General features: G+C 40.4%; 1 protein-coding gene across 4 annotated transcripts in view; it reads right to left on the reverse strand.

Moving 5' to 3' along the window:
- Positions 1-18,839, reverse strand: part of CHL1 (cell adhesion molecule L1 like) — a 261,925-nt gene that overhangs the window by 21,300 nt on the left and 221,786 nt on the right. For all 4 annotated transcript variants that reach the window (XM_082265850.1, XM_082265848.1, XM_082265851.1 and 1 more), the window contains 7 exons: positions 17,693-17,890; positions 14,833-14,903; positions 13,220-13,442; positions 11,222-11,337; positions 8,893-9,097; positions 6,986-7,108; positions 4,995-5,174 (listed from right to left, as the gene is read on the reverse strand). In XM_082265850.1, the coding sequence (XP_082121976.1) occupies positions 4,995-5,174; positions 6,986-7,108; positions 8,893-9,097; positions 11,222-11,337; positions 13,220-13,442; positions 14,833-14,903; positions 17,693-17,890 (1,116 nt within the window). The remainder of the gene's footprint in view (positions 1-4,994; positions 5,175-6,985; positions 7,109-8,892; positions 9,098-11,221; positions 11,338-13,219; positions 13,443-14,832; positions 14,904-17,692; positions 17,891-18,839) is intronic.

The following is an 18,839-nucleotide window of genomic DNA, read 5'->3' on the forward strand; positions in this document are numbered from 1 at the left end:
CCCCCCTCTACATAGGCAGAGGAATGAAGAAACATGCAGAGCTGTGCTGTGAATAGATCAGCTCTATCAGCTCCAATCTATCTCTTTGCACCCACCCTGACACAAATGTCCAGCTGCTTTTATCTTCTGAGTCAGAGAACTTGTCAGAAGTTATAATGCTGATAACAGAGGAACGGAGCACCAAAAAGACACTGGACTCAGGGCTTTGGAGAGAGATAAGTAAACACTACAGATATATGTACCCAGGTCAAATTTCATAAATGGGGTTTACAATCCACTTTAAGGACTTTCTCACGTTTATAAGATATGACTACCTCATGAGCATTTAGTGGCACCACGAGTACAACTAAGGGTACTTAACAGAACATGTACAGAATTTGTACATTGAAGATATTGTGTGAATTGTTAATTGTTACATTTTGAACAACTTCAGTCAAGAATGTTTATAAATATTCAAATTGGCCTGGTCTGAAGCTACTTGAGAACACACTTAAAGGGGTTCAATGCATGTATGGCATACCAGAAAGAAAGGCCCTAATTAGGGGACAAGTTAGAGAAGATACAGTACAGTACAAAATGTCTAAGATGCAATGAAGCTATTTGTTGGAGGCTATATTGCTATTGCTAATGACTACTGTATTAGTGTCAAGTGCATAAGCAAGCAACTGGTCTGCAAAGGTGACGGAGGCTCTGGTAGTGAAGGAGCTTTTGTGCTTAGGCTCCTTCCGTAGCAATACGGACCCCAATACTGGTTCTGACATCGTGGCACAGGGGCATCCTAGGGACCCAGACTGGGAGTCATGGAAGATGGAGTGAGGCCTCTGGAGAAGAGTAAGCGTAGGTGATGTACAGTGTACAGCTTCCTAGTATTCAAGTGAAACATACACTATATTACAAAAAATAATGGGACCCCTGCCTTTACACGCACATGAACTTTAATGGCATCCCAGTCTTTGTCCGTATGGTTCAATATTATGTTGGCCTACCCTTTGCAGCTATAAAAGCTTCAACTCTTCTGGGAATGCTGTCCACAAGGTTTAGGAGCGTGTCTGTGGGAATGTTTTACCATTCCTCTAGAAGCGCATTTGTGAGGTCAGGCATTGATGTTGGAGAGAAGGCCTGGCTCGCAGTCTCCACTCTAATTCATCCCAAAGGTTTCCTATTGGGTTGAGGTCAGTTCTCTGTGCAGACCAGTCGTGTTTCTCCACCCTAAACTCGCTCATCCATGTCTTTATTGACCTTGCTTTGTGCACTGGTGCACAGTCATGTTGGAACAGGAAGGGGCCAATCCCAAACTGTTCCCACAAAGTTGTGAGCATGAAATTGTCCTAAATGTCTTGGTGTGCTGAAGCCTTAAGAATTCCCTTCACTGGAACTAAGGGGCCAAGCCCTGAGAAACAACCCCACATCATAATCCCACCTCCACCAAATGATATGGACCAGTGCACAAAGCAAGGTCCATAAAGACATGGAAGAGCGAGTTTGAGGTGGAGGAACTTGACTGGCCTGACCTCAACCCGACAAACAAGTCGCCCCAGCGTGAACTGGCTCTGAATAATCCCAAGCCTCTAATTCACCAGTTTATTGGTAAACAATAGAAAATAAAGAGTTCTGGTGTAACACAATTCTTATATTTTATAGCTGACTTCCAAAATTTTTTTCAATGTCTGGATTCCTTGTCCCCTAAGCGCCGGTTCACATTGAGCGACGCTACCTCACACCGCGACCTCCGAGGTCGAGGTGCGAGCAGCGCGCCGCTACCTCGGAGCGGCCGCCACGGACTTCATAACATTGAAGTCTATGGCGGTCGCCTCCGGGTCGCCCCAAAGAAGCTCCGGACCCTTTTTCTAGGTCGGAGCGACTTGTGTCGCTCCTATTAGAACGGGTCCGCAGCTTCCCTATGGGAGGCGACCTGCGGCGACCTGTGAGGCGACCAGGTCACCTCACAGGTCGCCCTAGTGTGAACCGACACTGAAAGTGACTATGCTGCCTAATACAAATGTATCATTTAAATTTTAGTGCAAAGCGTTCTCTGCTGTCAACAGCATTATATCCCTATATAAATGTGCATCTACTGTAAAGCAAATTAAGCAAAATATTGCCCAAACAAAACCCATGAATAAATATGCATCAATACATTCAATTAATAATGCACGGTGTATTAATAAACAGCAAAGATGACTAAATTAATTAAAATATGTAGTATATTCGAGTCAACAATACAGTTGCATAGGTCCATGTGAGTTCTTTATTTGTTCTAAGTAAGTGTTTTTAATTAACAGTGAGCACTATGTAGTGTTTCTTACTTTATTCACTGAGTACCTCAAAAAACAAAGTTGATGGAGTTGATTGATATCTTTGGAAAGCTGTTTCTAGCTTGAAGGTAAGATGCTATGATTAGACATTCATAATTTTAAGGTCCATCTTGGAGGTGAGAGTGTGTCCACTGGGGATGGTTTCCAAAGTTATAAAGCAATAAAAAGAATCATGGATTGATGTTTCCACACAAACTCTTCTATAGCAGGGAATTTGGGGTTGATTTACTAAAGCAAATAGGCTGTGCACATTGCAAAATGCAGTTGCACTCTACAAGTGCAGTTGCTCCAGAGGTTAGTCAATGAGGTAAAGCTTCACTATTTGTTTGCACATGATTGGATGATGGAAGTCAGCAGAGCATCTGCTCATTTACTAAGCTCTGGAGCAACTGCTTTTGCAGAGTGCAACTGCACTTTGTAATGTGCACAGTCTATTTGCCTTCAGTAAATCAACCCCTTTGGCCCTTATGCTAGTATATGATTGAAATTTGACTTATGCACTATGCATTTTCTGACAGAGACCGACAGGTAAGTGGGAGATCCCCACTCTGTGTAATATCCCCTGTGTATTGGGTACTGGTGAGGCTGCATTGATAGACACTGAACAGGCGAGGCTGCATTGATAGACAATGCACTGGTTAGACTGCATTGATGGACACTGCACTGGTGAGGCTGCATTGATGGACACTGCACTGGTGAGGCTGCATTCATGGGCACTGGTGAGACTGAATTTATGGGCACTGGTGAGGCTGCATTCATGGGCACTGGTGAGACTGAATTTATGGGCACTGGTGAGGCTGCATTTATGGGCACTGGTGAGGCTGCATTTATGGGCACTGGTGAGGCTGCATTTATGGGCACTGGTGAGACTGCATTTATGGGCACTGGTGAGACTGCATTTATGGGCACTGGTGAGGCTGCATTTATGGGCACTGGCGAGGCTGCATTTATGGGCACTGGTAAAGGCTGCATTTGATTTAAAAAAAGTTTTGAGTGTAAAAGTTCTTTATTTAAAATTTAACATTTTTCCTGAAACTTCCCTCTTAAAATTGAGGTGCGTGTTATACGCCAATAAATATGGTATTTATACCCTGTGCACTATTATGACGTGCATTTTTTAAATTTATTAATATTAATTTTCACTTTTTATTGGCTATTTTGATGAATTTTGTAACCTTTGATGTTCATTTATACACCTGGCAATATTAATTAATTGAATGTATTGGCACATATTTATTCATGTGTTTTGTTTGGGCAATATATTGCATTATTTTGATATAGTCAATGCATATTTATAGTGCAGCACCTTATTGTGTATATGTATATATATATATATATATATATATATATATATATATATATATATATATTTGGATGATTTATATCATTGTGGTGTTAGCAGCTTATTTATTTGTTTGGACGGTAAATTGGCTCAAAGTAACATATTAAGGGACTGGTGACTCATGGTTACTATTAGGCGTGGCACATTTACCGCAGATCCATTGTATTAACATTAATTAAAGATAGACAGTCTCCAATCTATATATTTTTTTCACCAAGGGTGGTCCTTGTTAAATTTCAGAAGAAACATTTTGTAATTAAAATAGCTATGTGGTTTATCAGTTGCTTTATTATACTTAGACAGTATAGACTGCTGTTCTGTATGCTGTTATTTAAACCCCAGTTTTACCTTTTATTTTTTTTTAAAGTGTGGCCCAGCACAAAAAATTAGATGCTGCCAGTCTTTCAGATTGAGTGACACCTGGCGTTAAACAACCCACTTATTATGAGCCTAGGCCTTCCTGGACACATCCTTGGGGATCTGACATTACATCAGCCTGGGCTAATAGTAGTCCTTGACAGCTTGGCACCTACATTTCAGTAGGTGCTAATTAGAAGGAATGACACCACCATCACCACCACCTTCACCACCATGGAGGAAGCGGTGGAAAGACCCATCATGTCAGTGGATTGGATATAAGACTGCAGCAACTTTTGGCTGTAGGGGCATCAGGGTTAGATGGTCAAATTGGGCTTGAAACTTTGGAGTAGGAATCTAAATGTGAATTCAAATATCTCTTCTATTTCATGTATAAGGCATTTTTTCTTTTATGTTTTCATATGCGAAAGTGAATACCTTAGTGAATATTGTCTTATCAGTGTACTGTATATTAATGTTTCAAAACCATTGTTCTCATGTATCTTTTGTAAATACTGTATTTAGGAGTATGTATGGGTGTATTTCCTACATTGGAGTATATATATAACTTTTTAATGTTTCTATTCTGCTCTTATCAGAAAGAAACACTATATGCCAGGATTAGATCAGAAAAGCTCATGCTGGAATGCATGAGCATGTCAGCATTAACAGTAGAAGGCCACTAAGGCTAGACATTGGCCATGCAGAGTTTCAGTGCATCTGAATGCAAGTCTGTCAATTTAGTAAGACTGATCAAAACAAAGGACTTTCTAGTGACTTTTTTGAGGACGCCTTTAGTGAGGATGCTACATATCCCTTGATTTACAGACAACTACTGAGAGACTCGGAAATACCATCATCAAGATATTATGGAACAGTAACTATATAAAAAAAGTAACAACAAGAACTGCTTCTAGACAAAAATAACTGAAATATGTTACAATTTCACTTTGTAATAAAGAGTCCGCTATGTTACTTACTTGCTTGCGTTAGTGTCAGTCCTTCCTCACTTGCGGATTTTCCACAGCCCACTTGCGTACATGCCTGCAGATAGAACTTGTATCTTGTGCCAACCTCAAGACGAGGGACTTTTAGGCTGAGGGTATTCGGGTTAGGTATGGTGATATTATTTAAGTTTCCAATTCCATTGCTTTCATTAACTGAAAAAACACAAAAAATCAAGTAGAACCATTTTCATATTTTGATTAATGTACCTGTTCAGCAAATTGCCTTCACTTCTTGCCCCAGTGACAATTGGGGAAGTAAAGCTAAGTTTAGAAGTGTGGTTGGGGGCAGTAAAAATGTGCATTTGAGCTGTGTTTTAACAGCCCCCCCCCCATCTCCCCTAAAGGGGTTGTAAACCTCAGACATGAAATATTAACAAAGTACATCCCTCTACAGTGTGTACTTGTCTCAGTTAAGAGCACTAAGTGTCATGTCTTTCTGCTGCTTTGTTCCTCTGCTATCAGCATTAATCACGTCTGAGAAGTTTTCCTGAAAGCAAGCAAAAAAAGGTGACTGGGGAGGAATCTCCAGCAGACAGCCTGTGATTGACAGCCTATGCTCTGTTTCTTTGTGCTGTGTGAAGGGGGGTCTGTCCCTTCCTTCCAATCAGCTCTCATAGGTCAACTCAGTGAGCTCTGCTTAGTGTAATTTCCGCTCTCTGCCTCCCCATTTTCTGAAAGTGCAGACAAGCCTTCTAAATTCTGCACTTTGAATGGCTGTAGAGAAGAGAAGACTGCAGATAAACAGGTACAACATATGTAGGACGATTTGTTTAATCTCTGTGTATTAACTGAGGCAAGTCACTTTACTAGGTATACTGTATGTAAGGGTTTACAACCACTGAAAATGGCAGCATGCTGGGGTGTTTACATGCCATGGTCACAATGCTTTATATTCGCTGCAAAAACTACCCAAAGTGTCACAATCAGCAGGCAGCAAGCCTGCCATATGCAACCCATTCAAGTGAAAAGGGAAGCGCCCTGCATCCACGTGCAATGCATGTGGTTGCTCCGCATTTTATGGCAGAAATAGGGTTAAAACAGGCGATGAGGAGGTGTCATATCGCCTGTCAATCACCTCTGAAAAGGGATCCGAATGCAGGTCACTTTTCAGAATAGCAATGGTTTAAGAGGCACATTGGGGGTTGGGGGGAGGGGGGGGGTTCTCCAAATTCAGCAATAAAAATGCATCATAGATTCTATAAACTCTATCCAAAATCAGATAAAATGTTTGGACTGGAATTACAATAAAGGAATTTTAAATGTTTATACAACAAGCGTTCTAATGAATGACTATGGCATTACTTTAAAACATTTGCTTGACTATACTACAGTGTGTATTACAAACCTAATTTACATTCTGAAATTTTATCTTATTCCCTTACCCAGAAGACTTCACATAAACTTTCATAGGGACACAGGCAGGCCTATTAAAAAGGTGACAAGCCTAAATTTATGATAGTTCTAACATGGCTAAATTATTGACACGCAAATTCTATAATATCAGTATCTATATTGTCATCAAAGCTCTATTTTATTCACTAAGTATTTACTAGGATTAATAAAGTGTGTTAACATATTCCAACAAGATATCAGTATTTACAGAATTGGTACTGTCAGGCAAATACAATTGATTTCTGATTGGTTGCTGATGGATACTATCCATCTTTTCTGTTTACTATATTTCATATAGGACATAAAATGTACTCAATGGGGATAACATATGAAAACTGAAGTAGAGAACACTGGAAAAAGAAGGAGCAGCTGTCCATATCAACAGATGCAATAATTTATTTAATTTGATAAAACATAACTAGTGGTCATTAAGTGCCAAGGCTCCACATTTATTTCAGGTATTATTAGTATATTTCCTACATGTATTTCAACAATATCATGGGCATCAGTCTTATATCTAGATTTTTGTAGGTTTTAAAGTGAACCCCAATATGTCTGGTACAGGAACATACTCATCTGGTAGTACAAGACATAGTTGGTCAGGATGCCATTTGACCTTTTCGGTGCTTCCCAGGTCAGCATGAAAGATTCCCGTTCAGAACTTGCAATTTGTAGAAACTGTGGCTGTTCTGGAACTAGAAAGACAAATATATAATACGCACAATGCTGCAACTAGTGGTTGGTTTCAGTAATTCTACTTTTCAGCAGAAAGCTTGAAATTTGAGGGGGCTATTTATTATTTTTTTTCATCGACAATTCACACAATGTTCAACCAAGATTCAACCAATTAATCAAATCTTATGTGAAAAATGGGTGAACGTTGTGGCAATCTTGGGTGAAAACGTTGATAACTAGGCCCCTAAATGATACTCTTTGCAACTTGCAAGCTAATACATGTTTTACAGATGCAACCTTTTAAAAACATTCCGTTTATTTGTCAGGCATATACTATATAATTACCAAAATTATTTCAGTTTCTAAAGTGTTGATTATAGGAAAAGATTGATGTTGCACAATCAGTAAAATGTTTGCTGTGATACAATTTGGTTGCTAGAGGCAGCACAACTATGAGTGTTTCCCTTTAACAAGCACCAGTTGTACTTAAAATAGTTATAAAGATAAAAATGTTTTTTACTTTAATGCATTGTCTGCATTAAATTAAAAAAAATGTTTCAGAAGTTGCTCCCCCAAGCCCCCCTTAAACACTTACCCAAGCCTGATCTCAATCACTAGCAGCACTATGCCTGTCTGCATCAGCTCTCCTTTGCCTTCTGTCTTCTTAAGGGAGACTCAGCAGCAGCGGGAGCCATAGGCTCCTGCTGCTGTCTGTCAAAGCCTGTGGGGAGGGAGTAGGGGGTGAGGCAAAGATGGGTTGTGTATGTCTATATATGCACACAACCCAGCTCGGGATCAAAACTGCACGAGTGCCCCCATAGCAAGTGGCTTGTTATGGGGGCACTTGAGGAAGAGGAGGAGCCAAGATCACCAGCCGGGAGCTCCAGAAGAGGAGGTTCGGGGCTGCTCTGTGCAAAACTATTGCACAGAACAGGTGATTATGACATGCATTGCTGTATTTTACAACTAAAATTTGTCCAACTTTTTGGTCAGTTTGGGCTATTTATAATTATGAGGTTGTGCCTTTTGCACATGAAGTATTAAAGCCGAAGCTTAGCAATTTTTATTTTTTATTAGGACCAGGAAAGGAATGACATGTGTCCCATGTGCTGGCGGGTGCTCTGTTCTTTGAAATACTCATTCATCTTATGAGTAGTATCTTAAATAAATTCACAGCTGTGATCTTCCAGTACTGTGGGTGTTAATACAAAGGGCTCCACCTGTCACACAACTCATTAAAGGTGCCAGCTATGCCCGCTTTTTCCTCCCCCTTGCTCCATTCATAAAAGTTGTACTATCAGATTGCACAATGAAAGTGCTCTATGAAAGAAGGAGTCTGACTTTTTATTTATCTGCTCGTCCTCAATTCATAGATAATTTTTCATTGTGGGAACTGATAGTTCAGCTTCTATGAATGGAGCGAGGCGGGCAGCAGAAAAGGTAAGCATAGCTGACACTTTTGACAAGTGCCTGTGGCAGGTGGAGCCACTCATATTAACCCATGCAGCACCGGGAGATCATAGATCCCTGGTGCTGATTTAGAGGAGAAGTGAGTGATCACATGACTGCTGATCGCTCGGTTCCCATCTCCACTGAACAGTGACTGTCAATCACAGCTCTCTGCCCCTTCATTATAAAATGGAACCTGTAATACGGGACTTTAGAAAAAAGTAGTACATTTATTGATATAGAAAAAATACAGATTGCACCTAGTTCTCTTGTTAGTAAAAACCCATGTTGACAAAACTTATCTTCCTGAATTACAAGCCAACCAACCTCCACTGGTTAAACTTTTTAGGCTTACCTCCTTCTGGTGTTTGTAATGTTACAGTGGAACTTTCGGGTCCATCTCCCTTTGTATTAAAAGCTGCTACACACAGCTGATATTCACTGAAAGGGTGAAGTTTTGGAACTATAGCCCAGTTCCTCCTGCCAGGAAATGATAGAATGTGGCGCTGGCCGTGATGGGTTTTTCCATCCTGGAGACTTTTCACTCTCCAGTAAATTATCTGCACAAAAAGATACAATGAAAAGCTTAGAATATTATTTTAAACAATGTTACTAAATGTTGAAGACAGCATTGCTGAACTTCAACGGAAACACTTTTGCTGTTTATATAGCAAGCAAAATACACACTGCAAGTCTCTTTCCATACCTACAAGTAGACATTGTGCCACTCAGAGCATTACACATTGCATTTTTTAGTACAGAGAAGGCTATAACCCTTGTCAGGTTTTAATTTCTGTCTGTGTCCATGTTGCAGATTTTCCTTCACTTTCTGTATAGAAAAACTATTGTCAGCAAGACAGAAAATGAGGGTAAAACTAGGGCTAATTATATTAAGAGATTGCATTAGCGTTTCCCCCCTGGAGAATGATTCACGGTAGATCACTTCTCACAGGGTGTTTGACAGGTGTGTGGGATACATTATGTCACCTTCTAGCCACCTGTTTTAACCCTTAAAAGTCCTCACAATTGTGCCACTACCACATTTAGTGAACGCAGATGGAGTGCGGTTGTGGCAGGGGCCCATTCACTTGAATGGGTTGTGTTTGGCGGCCCTTGCAACTTTGGTGTAGGGGTGGTAAAACACAGTTCAACCACCTGTATGTGTCCATTGACACACACAGCATGGCTCAGCCTTACCCTGCTCACCTCTCTCCTCACAGACTGTGATTGACAGCAGCAGAAGACAATAGTTCCCACTGCTGCCTTGATGTCTAGTGAGGAGAGAGAGAGTGGAGGGAGCTACTGCTCTTGGGCTCTCAATGCTGGATTGAGATAGGGTTTAGGTAAGAATAATGGGGGGCTGCACACAGAGGTTTTTCTATATAATGCAGAGAATACCTTTGAAACCACTTAAAACTTTAAAAAAGCTTTTGGGGAAATTAACAAAGAGTGGTGCAAGCGTAATGCTTGCATCACTCTTCCAAACATAAAAAATGAAGCAGACACTGTTCCTGAGTAACAAAAGGGACACAATTAGCAGCAGTCAGTTCTGTGTTCTGCTGTGGCTGTGTCACACTCATGGCACAGAGAACAGGAAAGCTAGAACTGCATGGTCTGATCTCTGTGCCTGTCCCCGACCCTGCTCAGCTCAGATTTGGAGAGAGGAGGGCTGTCAAACCTGCATACTCTGCATGTGTAGTTTAATCACTGCACGAGCAGAGAGGATGCTATGAATTATCTGCTGAAAAAGGTCTATCTGCTTAGTTTATGTAGCGTACGCCACTCCTGACAGTTTCCTACACCACTATAATGATGCAGGAAGCTTAGTTAATTCCCCGGTTAGAGTGAATTTGAACAACCACAGGCACAAACAGTACTGAAAAAAACAAAACACATCAGCGTGTGCTGATAGCATGGTATAGTATATGATAAAATGTCTCGGTTTAATTTGGCTAAAACTTCCTCCCCCTATTCTTTTGTAATATTATGATCTTTAATTGCCTTCCCATAAAGCATGGCTTCTTAGTTGCCTGAGTGCGATCTAATATCTTTATTTGCCCTTTGTTCTCTACAGGGATCTTTTGAATGTGCCATGGCACTTACTCTACAAATGGTTTATGTTTATGCATACTATGCCACTTTTAATGACAGACATGTTTTCTTTGACTGCCTGTTCTGTATGCTGTTTTAGATACGACAGCTTGATAATATGCCGTTTTTTGGTATGCTGTACCTTAAAATCTCATGAATAAAAGTTATTTGACTTAATAATTTGGATGAACTGCTCCTAGAATATGCAAGAAATAGGTAGTTTTCATAGGAAAATGTACACTCAACTGGTTTTGCACTCTTTACCATACCAACCTACTCTTTACCATAACAAACTACAATCTACAACCTACAAATGTACTTCATGTTCACTGAGTGTTCCCAAATCTCATCTCCTAAGACCTTTGATTCCCCATGGAGAACACCTCTATAAAAATACAAACTAAATCAAAAATAAGTTTACAGCAATATTAAAAGCAAATGTTTCCAATGGACTTATATGAGCAACATGAGCACAGTAAAATAAGAATACTGATATAAGATTGTTCTTTCTACACAATAAATATATCTTTATTTACAATATTCAAGGGATGGTGTGACCCCACTTTCTTCATGTGCTTTATTCCTTATGTTACCTTGTAACCTGCCAGATGTCCTCGTACTTTGTCCTGAGAGATTTCCATCCAGGTCACGTTAACTATAGACTGATTTACCATGCTCACTGACACATTAAACGGAGCTGCATCAGGATCTGTGTGGACATGAAGTGAACACAATAAATGCTTTTTTTGTACACTTTAACAAGTATGTGCTGTGATAGAGATATACTAGATGGTATCATGTTGTAGGTGTTTATAAGGGGAAAAAATGTCATGTTATCACTGGGAGGATTTCCCCAGATACAATATAATCAGTGTTGGGGTAGTTACTCAAAAAATGTAACTAGTTACTAGTTACTTCTGTAAATTGTTATGAGATTACTTTACTAGTTACTGCATTTGAAAAGTAACTTCACTACTTATTACTTTACTTTCCTCTTTCTTAATTGACCGTGTAGAAGAAGATACATGACACTCTTTCTGCATAGAGTTTATTGTATAAACACAGGCTTTGGGAAACATGAGAACAAAACCTGAAAAAACAGAATAAAACATAAAGCGCAACAAAAAGTCATAAACTTCATCCCTCTCTATTCTTCGAAATAACGATTGTATCGCACGGCTTGGGTAACGCAGGAAAGCGCGTTCCTATACCCTAGTAAAGTAGTGTAGTTACTTCCTATAGCCTAGTAATGTAGTGTAGTTACCAATATTAGTATTGTAACTAGTTACATTACTTAGTTACCAAAAAAAGTAATGTAGTTACTGTAATCAGTTACTTTGTAACTAGTTACCCCCAACACTGAATATAATCACATAAAATGGAAGTCTTTACCTATTATAAAGCTAAAGGAGAAAATCTGAACGCTCAATCAATGCCTCTTAGCTGCCAAACGAGCTGCTTACAAGACCTGTGCTTGTAATCCCACTGGAATAAATACTGTTTAAGGTCCACTTTACATCTAGTCCATTAACATTGTTTTCTATTATAATCCCTGATAAAAAGGATGTTTTTGGACCCCAAAACGAGTTGGCTACTCTTTGGGTCGCCCTCCTGACTTATATTGGAGTAAAGTCGTATCTGGACCATCACTTCCGGGTACTCGGCGCCAAATTCAAAAAAATTACAGCATTCAAAACAGCCAAACTTGGCGTTTTGAATGCTTTCAAGTGCAGAGGAGGGGTTTGGAGTCGTTTAGATCCCTAGATCCCTCCACAAGAGTACCTTTAAAAAAAATAAATAAATAAATAAATAAAAACATTTCTTTTTTTTTAAATATACAAAAATATCGGCCAATATCAGCCGATATCGATATGCGATGACCAAAATATCGGTATGGGCAATAAAAATACGATATCAGTCGATCACTACTGTAATTCCTAAACCCTTCGTCTGATTTGGATGTACACACCGTCAAATTAAACCTGACAGTGTGCAGTTTTGGCCCATATCCCTTATATAACTATAGCTTGCATATGTTTTGGTATATACCTGAAAACATCTAAAATTGTGCCTGTGTCTAAATATACAGTATATGGACCTAACTGTATAATTCCTTGCTACAGGTTTCCTTTAACTTCAGCATTAGTTACTTTTGTGATGGTACTTCCTGTGGTGCCAAGGATTTCAGTCCTGACTTACGCTGTATACAATTGCATCTAGATCCCAAACTGCCATTTAATTTATTTATTACACATACTGTGCATACATACACATACATACTAAGGCCAATTTACCTATCAGCATGTCTTTGAAATGTGGGAGGAAACCCACGCAGCACATGAAGAGAACATGCAAACTCCATGCTGTGCTGCCCACATTTGCTCTACTTTGGTGAACCATAGCAGCTATTTTGTGTTCCTTCATAAAAATGAAAGCATTGGAAGCAGAGGAACTGTTGCCATACAATCCAATTGTCTGCAACTGAAAGAAGGCCCTTCATAAGAATTGTGCCAAGTAACAAAATGGCCAGCAGTGTAAATTTCTAGTAAATTGATAAAGCAATATTTTTAAGGTTATTGGCCGATACTCACTGTCCTCTCCTGAATACACAGTATGAATTTCTGGTTCAGGGCCACTTCCAATATTATTAACAGCTTGGATGTATATCTCATATGGGACATATGGTGGTGTGTTCTTTATACTGAATTGGGCATGTTTCACTTTTCTGTGATGCCATTGTGTCTCCACTCCCTTCAGACGCCAACTGACTTGGTACTCCAGTCCAGGCCCGTTCTGTTCATCAGAATTTAGAGGCTAAAACAACCAATAAGAAAATCAGATTGCAGAGCTGCAAACATGTTAAGCTGTAAGTCAGAACAAACAGTGACCATCCCGTTTTAAGAGAAAACACTAAAGCTCAATGCCAAGGGTTCAATACGTGCGACTGTTATTGCTGTTCCTCTGAAAAGGGATTTGCAGTGGGTTGCTTTTCAGAGTGTATTTGACAGGCTGTGAGGAAACCACATGCCATCACCTCAGCGCCTGTTTTAACCTTCATAATGGCAACCCACCATGCTGCAGCCGCATAACATGCATTGCACATGGCTGTGGCGTAGCTTCTTTCACTTTAATGGGTTTTCTTTGGCGGCAGTACTACCTATCGAATGCAACATGCCATTCAAATTTGCAGTGGCATGTGTACAGCCCTGAATGGCTGGAATTCTGTGTTGAGGTGAGTAGTTGCTAGTTAGGGGTTGGGGGGAGGGAGGGAAGGCAGTAAAACTGAAGCTCATCCACCTGCTTTTATTACCCGCTGGCTGCCCGTGTAAGTGAATGAGCGCTTAGAGGCCAAAATGAATGCAGCTTGATAGTCATTTATACATGATTTATGCATTTTTGTAATGAGAGCAATTCAAGTACCTGAATTTGACTTAGTTTCGCAGCATTTAGAAGAGGGGAGGGAAAAGCAGTACAAGGAACTAACCAGATGTGCTGCACTGTAGAAGCATGTTCATCAGTCTCCTGCTTCTCCTTTCACTGTCCAGTCACAGGTTGGGGGAGGGAGGGACAAGATCTGTTATTCTCAGTTCACACTATAACGATGACAGACATTGCATGTGATTCGGATCGCACTGCTCTGAAAATCACATGCAATGTCTGTGCGATGCAAATTCAACCATACAGATTGGACAGAACACGCACAGGACCCTTTTTTGGGTCGGTAGCAGAATCGGATTGCATTGTGGTTCACACCAATGCGATCCGATTCATGTCCGAACTGTGATATGCAAACTGATCTGGGGATGTCATTAACTTTGTATTGACACCCCCAGTGATTCGCATATGGCAGTGTGAACTGCCTGCGATTTGAATGTGATGCGGGAACCCATAGTGGATTTGCAGGGTTGCCACATCACATATATGTGAATCAGCACTCAGTATTACTTAACTGTATTAAAAATCAGGTTTCATGCCCTGCTAGACCAGGCTGTGTTGTGTGGCAGAGCTGTGCATTTCTCAAAACTGGATGGGCAGACATTTAAATTCTTTGGCAGGTAAAACTGCTCTCTTCTATATATTTCATCTGTGTACTTAGCTGTTTGCTTGGCATTCAGCTTTAACTGCTGGAAAGACATTAATATAGGTTGAGAGTCAATGCCTGTTACAAGGTGTAGCCTTATTTAGCACCACCATAAGATCTTACCTCCCACTTCACAGTCATTTCATCAGGACTGTTGGCGTTAAAGTTTACCACATGCGGATTCTTGTCAGGGGCTGGAATATAAACAAAATAAATAGCACTGCTTAATCCATTTTAAATATAATGTCTAGAAGTATGATATGAAGTATACACTATATAATTCATTGGGTGCTAAAGATGTTGGTTATTTCTTTACTGTTTTGTCTGTATTTTTCCATTCCTGTAAATATGTTAATAAGTAGAAAATTGTAGTTGTTAAGCAGCATTTATTTGAAAGTAATTTTGACATACACTATTTTGCCAAAAGTATTGTGACGCCTGCCTTTATACGCACGTGAACTTTAATGGCATCCAGGTCTTAGTCTGTAGGGTTCAATATTGAGTTGGGCCACCCTTTTCAGCTATAACAGCTTTAACTCTTCTGGTTAGGCTGTCCACAAGGTTTAGGAGTGTGTCTATGGGAACGTTTGATCATTCTTCCAGAAGCGCATTTGTGAGGTCAGACACTGTTGGAATAAAGAAACAAAGAGAGGGCGCACCGGCCTAGCGCATTATCCTCAGTACGGCTTTATTAATTACAGATTAAAAATGTCTACTCACAAACAAGTGATGTAAACCAGCATATCAGATTCAAATAACGGAGTCCATGGTATAGAGTCCACAGTCTTTGTTGGAATGACGGGTAACACGTTTTGAGGCTTCGCTTCTTTATCAGAGCCCTACAGGTTTACATACCTTGTTTGTGAGTAGATATTTTTAATCTGTAATTAATAAAGTCGTACTAAGGATAATGCACTAGGCCAGTGCGCCCGCTCTTTGTTTGCAGTAATATGTCGACCACCCCGGTCGTAGAGGGCAGCAAGGCCTAGCCATTGGGGATGCCAAGTCTGAGTCCCATGATAGGAGTGGTCTGGGAGCCTTGTATCTGAGTGCAGGAGTAAGGTGCTAAGCATCGCAAATTTCTTTTGGAACTGATGTTGGAAAGAAGGCCTGGCTCGCAGTCTGCATTCTAATTCAGAGAGCCCAAATTCAGGCTCACTTCTTCATAGAAACCAATCAGCTTCCAGGTTTCATTGCCAAAGCTTAATTTTTTTATTTAATGTGTCTTTTATTGAGAAATATATATATTATTACAACCAAAAATAGGAATAAGAAAGGAAAAGAAAAAAAAAAGGAGGGGAAGGTATGGCCTCCATATACGCAACCTATTTACAGAGCATATAAATTGTCCCTACACAAAGGTACAGGTATAGATGACTCCCATGAAATGACCTAACAATTAGATACATATACCACAAAAGGAGGCATCTTAGTGTTCATAAGTATTCAGTATTCAAGCAGATTATTAGAACCCATCAGATCATATGTTTAAGCGGAGGCCTTTACAAAAAAGAAAACGGGTTAAAAAAAGAAAAGAAAAAAAAAAAAAAAAAAGAGAGAGGCGTTAAAGTTTACCACATGCGGATTCTTGTCAGGGGCTGGAATATAAACAAAATAAATAGCACTGCTTAATGCATTTTGAGTATAATGTCTAGAAGTATGATATGAAGTATACACTATATAATTCATTGGGTGCTAAAGATGTTGGTTATTTCTTTACTGTTTTGTCTGTATTTTTCCATTCCTGTAAATATGTTAATAAGTAGAAAATTGTAGTTGTTAAACAGCATTTATTTGAAAGTAAGTATTCAGTATTCAAGCAGATTATTAGAACCCATCAGATCATATGTTTAAGCGGAGGCCTTTACAAAAAAGAAAACGGGTTAAAAAAAGAAAAGAAAAAAAAAAAAAAAAAGAGAGAGGGGAGGGGGTGGGAGGGGAGGGGGGGGGGGGAAATCCCTTGGTGTACTTCAGTCACAACCTTTTATCCTGAAGAGGTATTAGCCAGGTGCGATGCGTATGAGCTGGATTGGGTGAATGTTACCCACCCAGACCAAATCATCAGGGACAGGGGTGCCTGGCCACGGAGGTCCATAGTCATATCCTCCAGATAATAAATATGGTCAACCGCACGCAACCACTCCGCTATCGAAGGGACTGCGGAAACTGCCAAAGCTTAATTGAACAAGCTGAGGTTAGAAGCTGATTGGTTCCTATGCAGAAGTTAGCCTGAATTTGCACTCTACAGTTTTAGTAAATAAACCCCAGTGCAGCCAATTGTCAGACCCAAGCACTGCATTATAGGAGAGGATCACATGTTCCCCTATAATTGGATGTATTGGATATCTGCATTGGTATTTGCATTAGTCCCAATAGAGCAGCTGGGGATCCGTGCATAGGTGAGTATAAGTTGGTAGGGGTTGAATAGTAAAAGACCCTGTCACTTTGCTTTGAGAGTACACAGGGGCAGATTCTTTTTGAGCTAGCCATAGACAGACAGATATCTGCTAAGAGGCTCAGAAACATTTGCCTATCGTTAATCATGAAACACACCCCAATAGACTAAAGCAGGGTACACATGGTCAACACTTTTCTTCTTGCTCTTCTTTGGAAGTTGGACATGTGAAAAATCTCTTTGTGCAATAACAAACATGACTTCAAAGTCCCCATTGTTGCCTGACCCCAGCCAACCGATCTCACACACAAAATGATTATCCTAGGATTGGTTTATCTAGAATGAACCCTCTGTTGCCCAGAAATATGGCTGGCCGATGGATGGTTGGTTTGCATATGGCATAAACACTAGTACGGTAATGTATGTTGATCCCAGGACCATTTACATAAAGATCACATGGATGTTGTAATCGTCCATTGCCACCTCTAATCAGAAAGCATGCACATTGACTTACTTCCAGTTAGGAAGAAGAAGCAAGATTCAAATAGCCACTTGTGCGCATTGAAAATTGCAAATTAAAATGTTTACCTGCTGGTGGCGTACTAAAAATCTCAGATGCAACACTTGGAGGGCTTTTTCCGATTCCATTCACAGCAAGCACACGAAACTGGTAGTTAAAATAAGGACTGAGATATAATTGCACTATGGTGACATTTCCAGGGACGGTGGTTTCATCCTCCCATTGTCCTGGTTCTTCAGTACTCTTTACTGACTGGATGAGGAACTCTGAGAAGAAAGATTGTAGATATCACTAAGCTGTAATGTCTCTGTTGTCAAAAATGTTGAAAATCTCTCGGGATAGAATTATGGCAGCTGCCAATGTTGACTTGTTTTTTAAAGTCCTAAAGTTGTGTCTTCATATACTAGTTTGTGAGCCAGTGACCTAGAAGAAGATAAGTATAACATGGAGAATACCATTGCTGACTATTCACTCCTTTCAAAAACTGAAGCTGAATAAAACTTCCAAAAGGGAGTTAGTTCTGCTTTAACAACCCCCACCCCTCCCCCCAAAAATAATTGCAGGACATTTTTTTTCATATCTGTTTACATTTTTAAAAATTGTTGGCCCTGCCCTCCGCCATCATTCTCCCCTAGGCAAAGGTGATATGTACCTTGTCCTGCAGCCTCCTGGGATACTTACAGTACATCCCATTTCCCAGGAGGCTGCAGGATCGGCACACAGAGAGATCAGGGGCAGTCTGGAGGACAAGCTGATGGGAAGGGACAGGTCTGCTACATCATCAGAGCTGGCTGACTGCATCCAAAAGAGGCAGGCAGTCGAAGCAGACCTAAATGGCTGTGCAAAACCTGCTATTTAGCATCTAAACAACAGAGAGCAGTGAGACAACCCTGAGTGCATGAGTACGTGCTTGAAAAAATTTGGGGGGGGGGGGGGGTGGCAGTGAAGATTGAGTACCACTTTAAAGCGGAGTTCCACTCAAAAGTGGAACTTGTGCTCATTTGCTTCCTCCCCACATTTGGCACCTTTTAGAGGGGAGGGGAGAACGGGTACCTGTTTTTGACAGGTACCCTTCCCCACTTCCGGGAGAGTGGAACTTGTGAGTGGAAGAGTGGAACAAGTGGAACTTGTGCTCATTTGCTTCCTCCCCACATTTGGCACCTTTTAGAGGGGAGGGGAGAACGGGTACCTGTTTTTGACAGGTACCCTTCCCCA

This window comes from Pelophylax lessonae, assembly GCF_965119305.1.
Source record: "Pelophylax lessonae genome assembly, chromosome: 8".
Classification (NCBI taxonomy): Eukaryota; Metazoa; Chordata; class Amphibia; order Anura; family Ranidae; genus Pelophylax; species Pelophylax lessonae.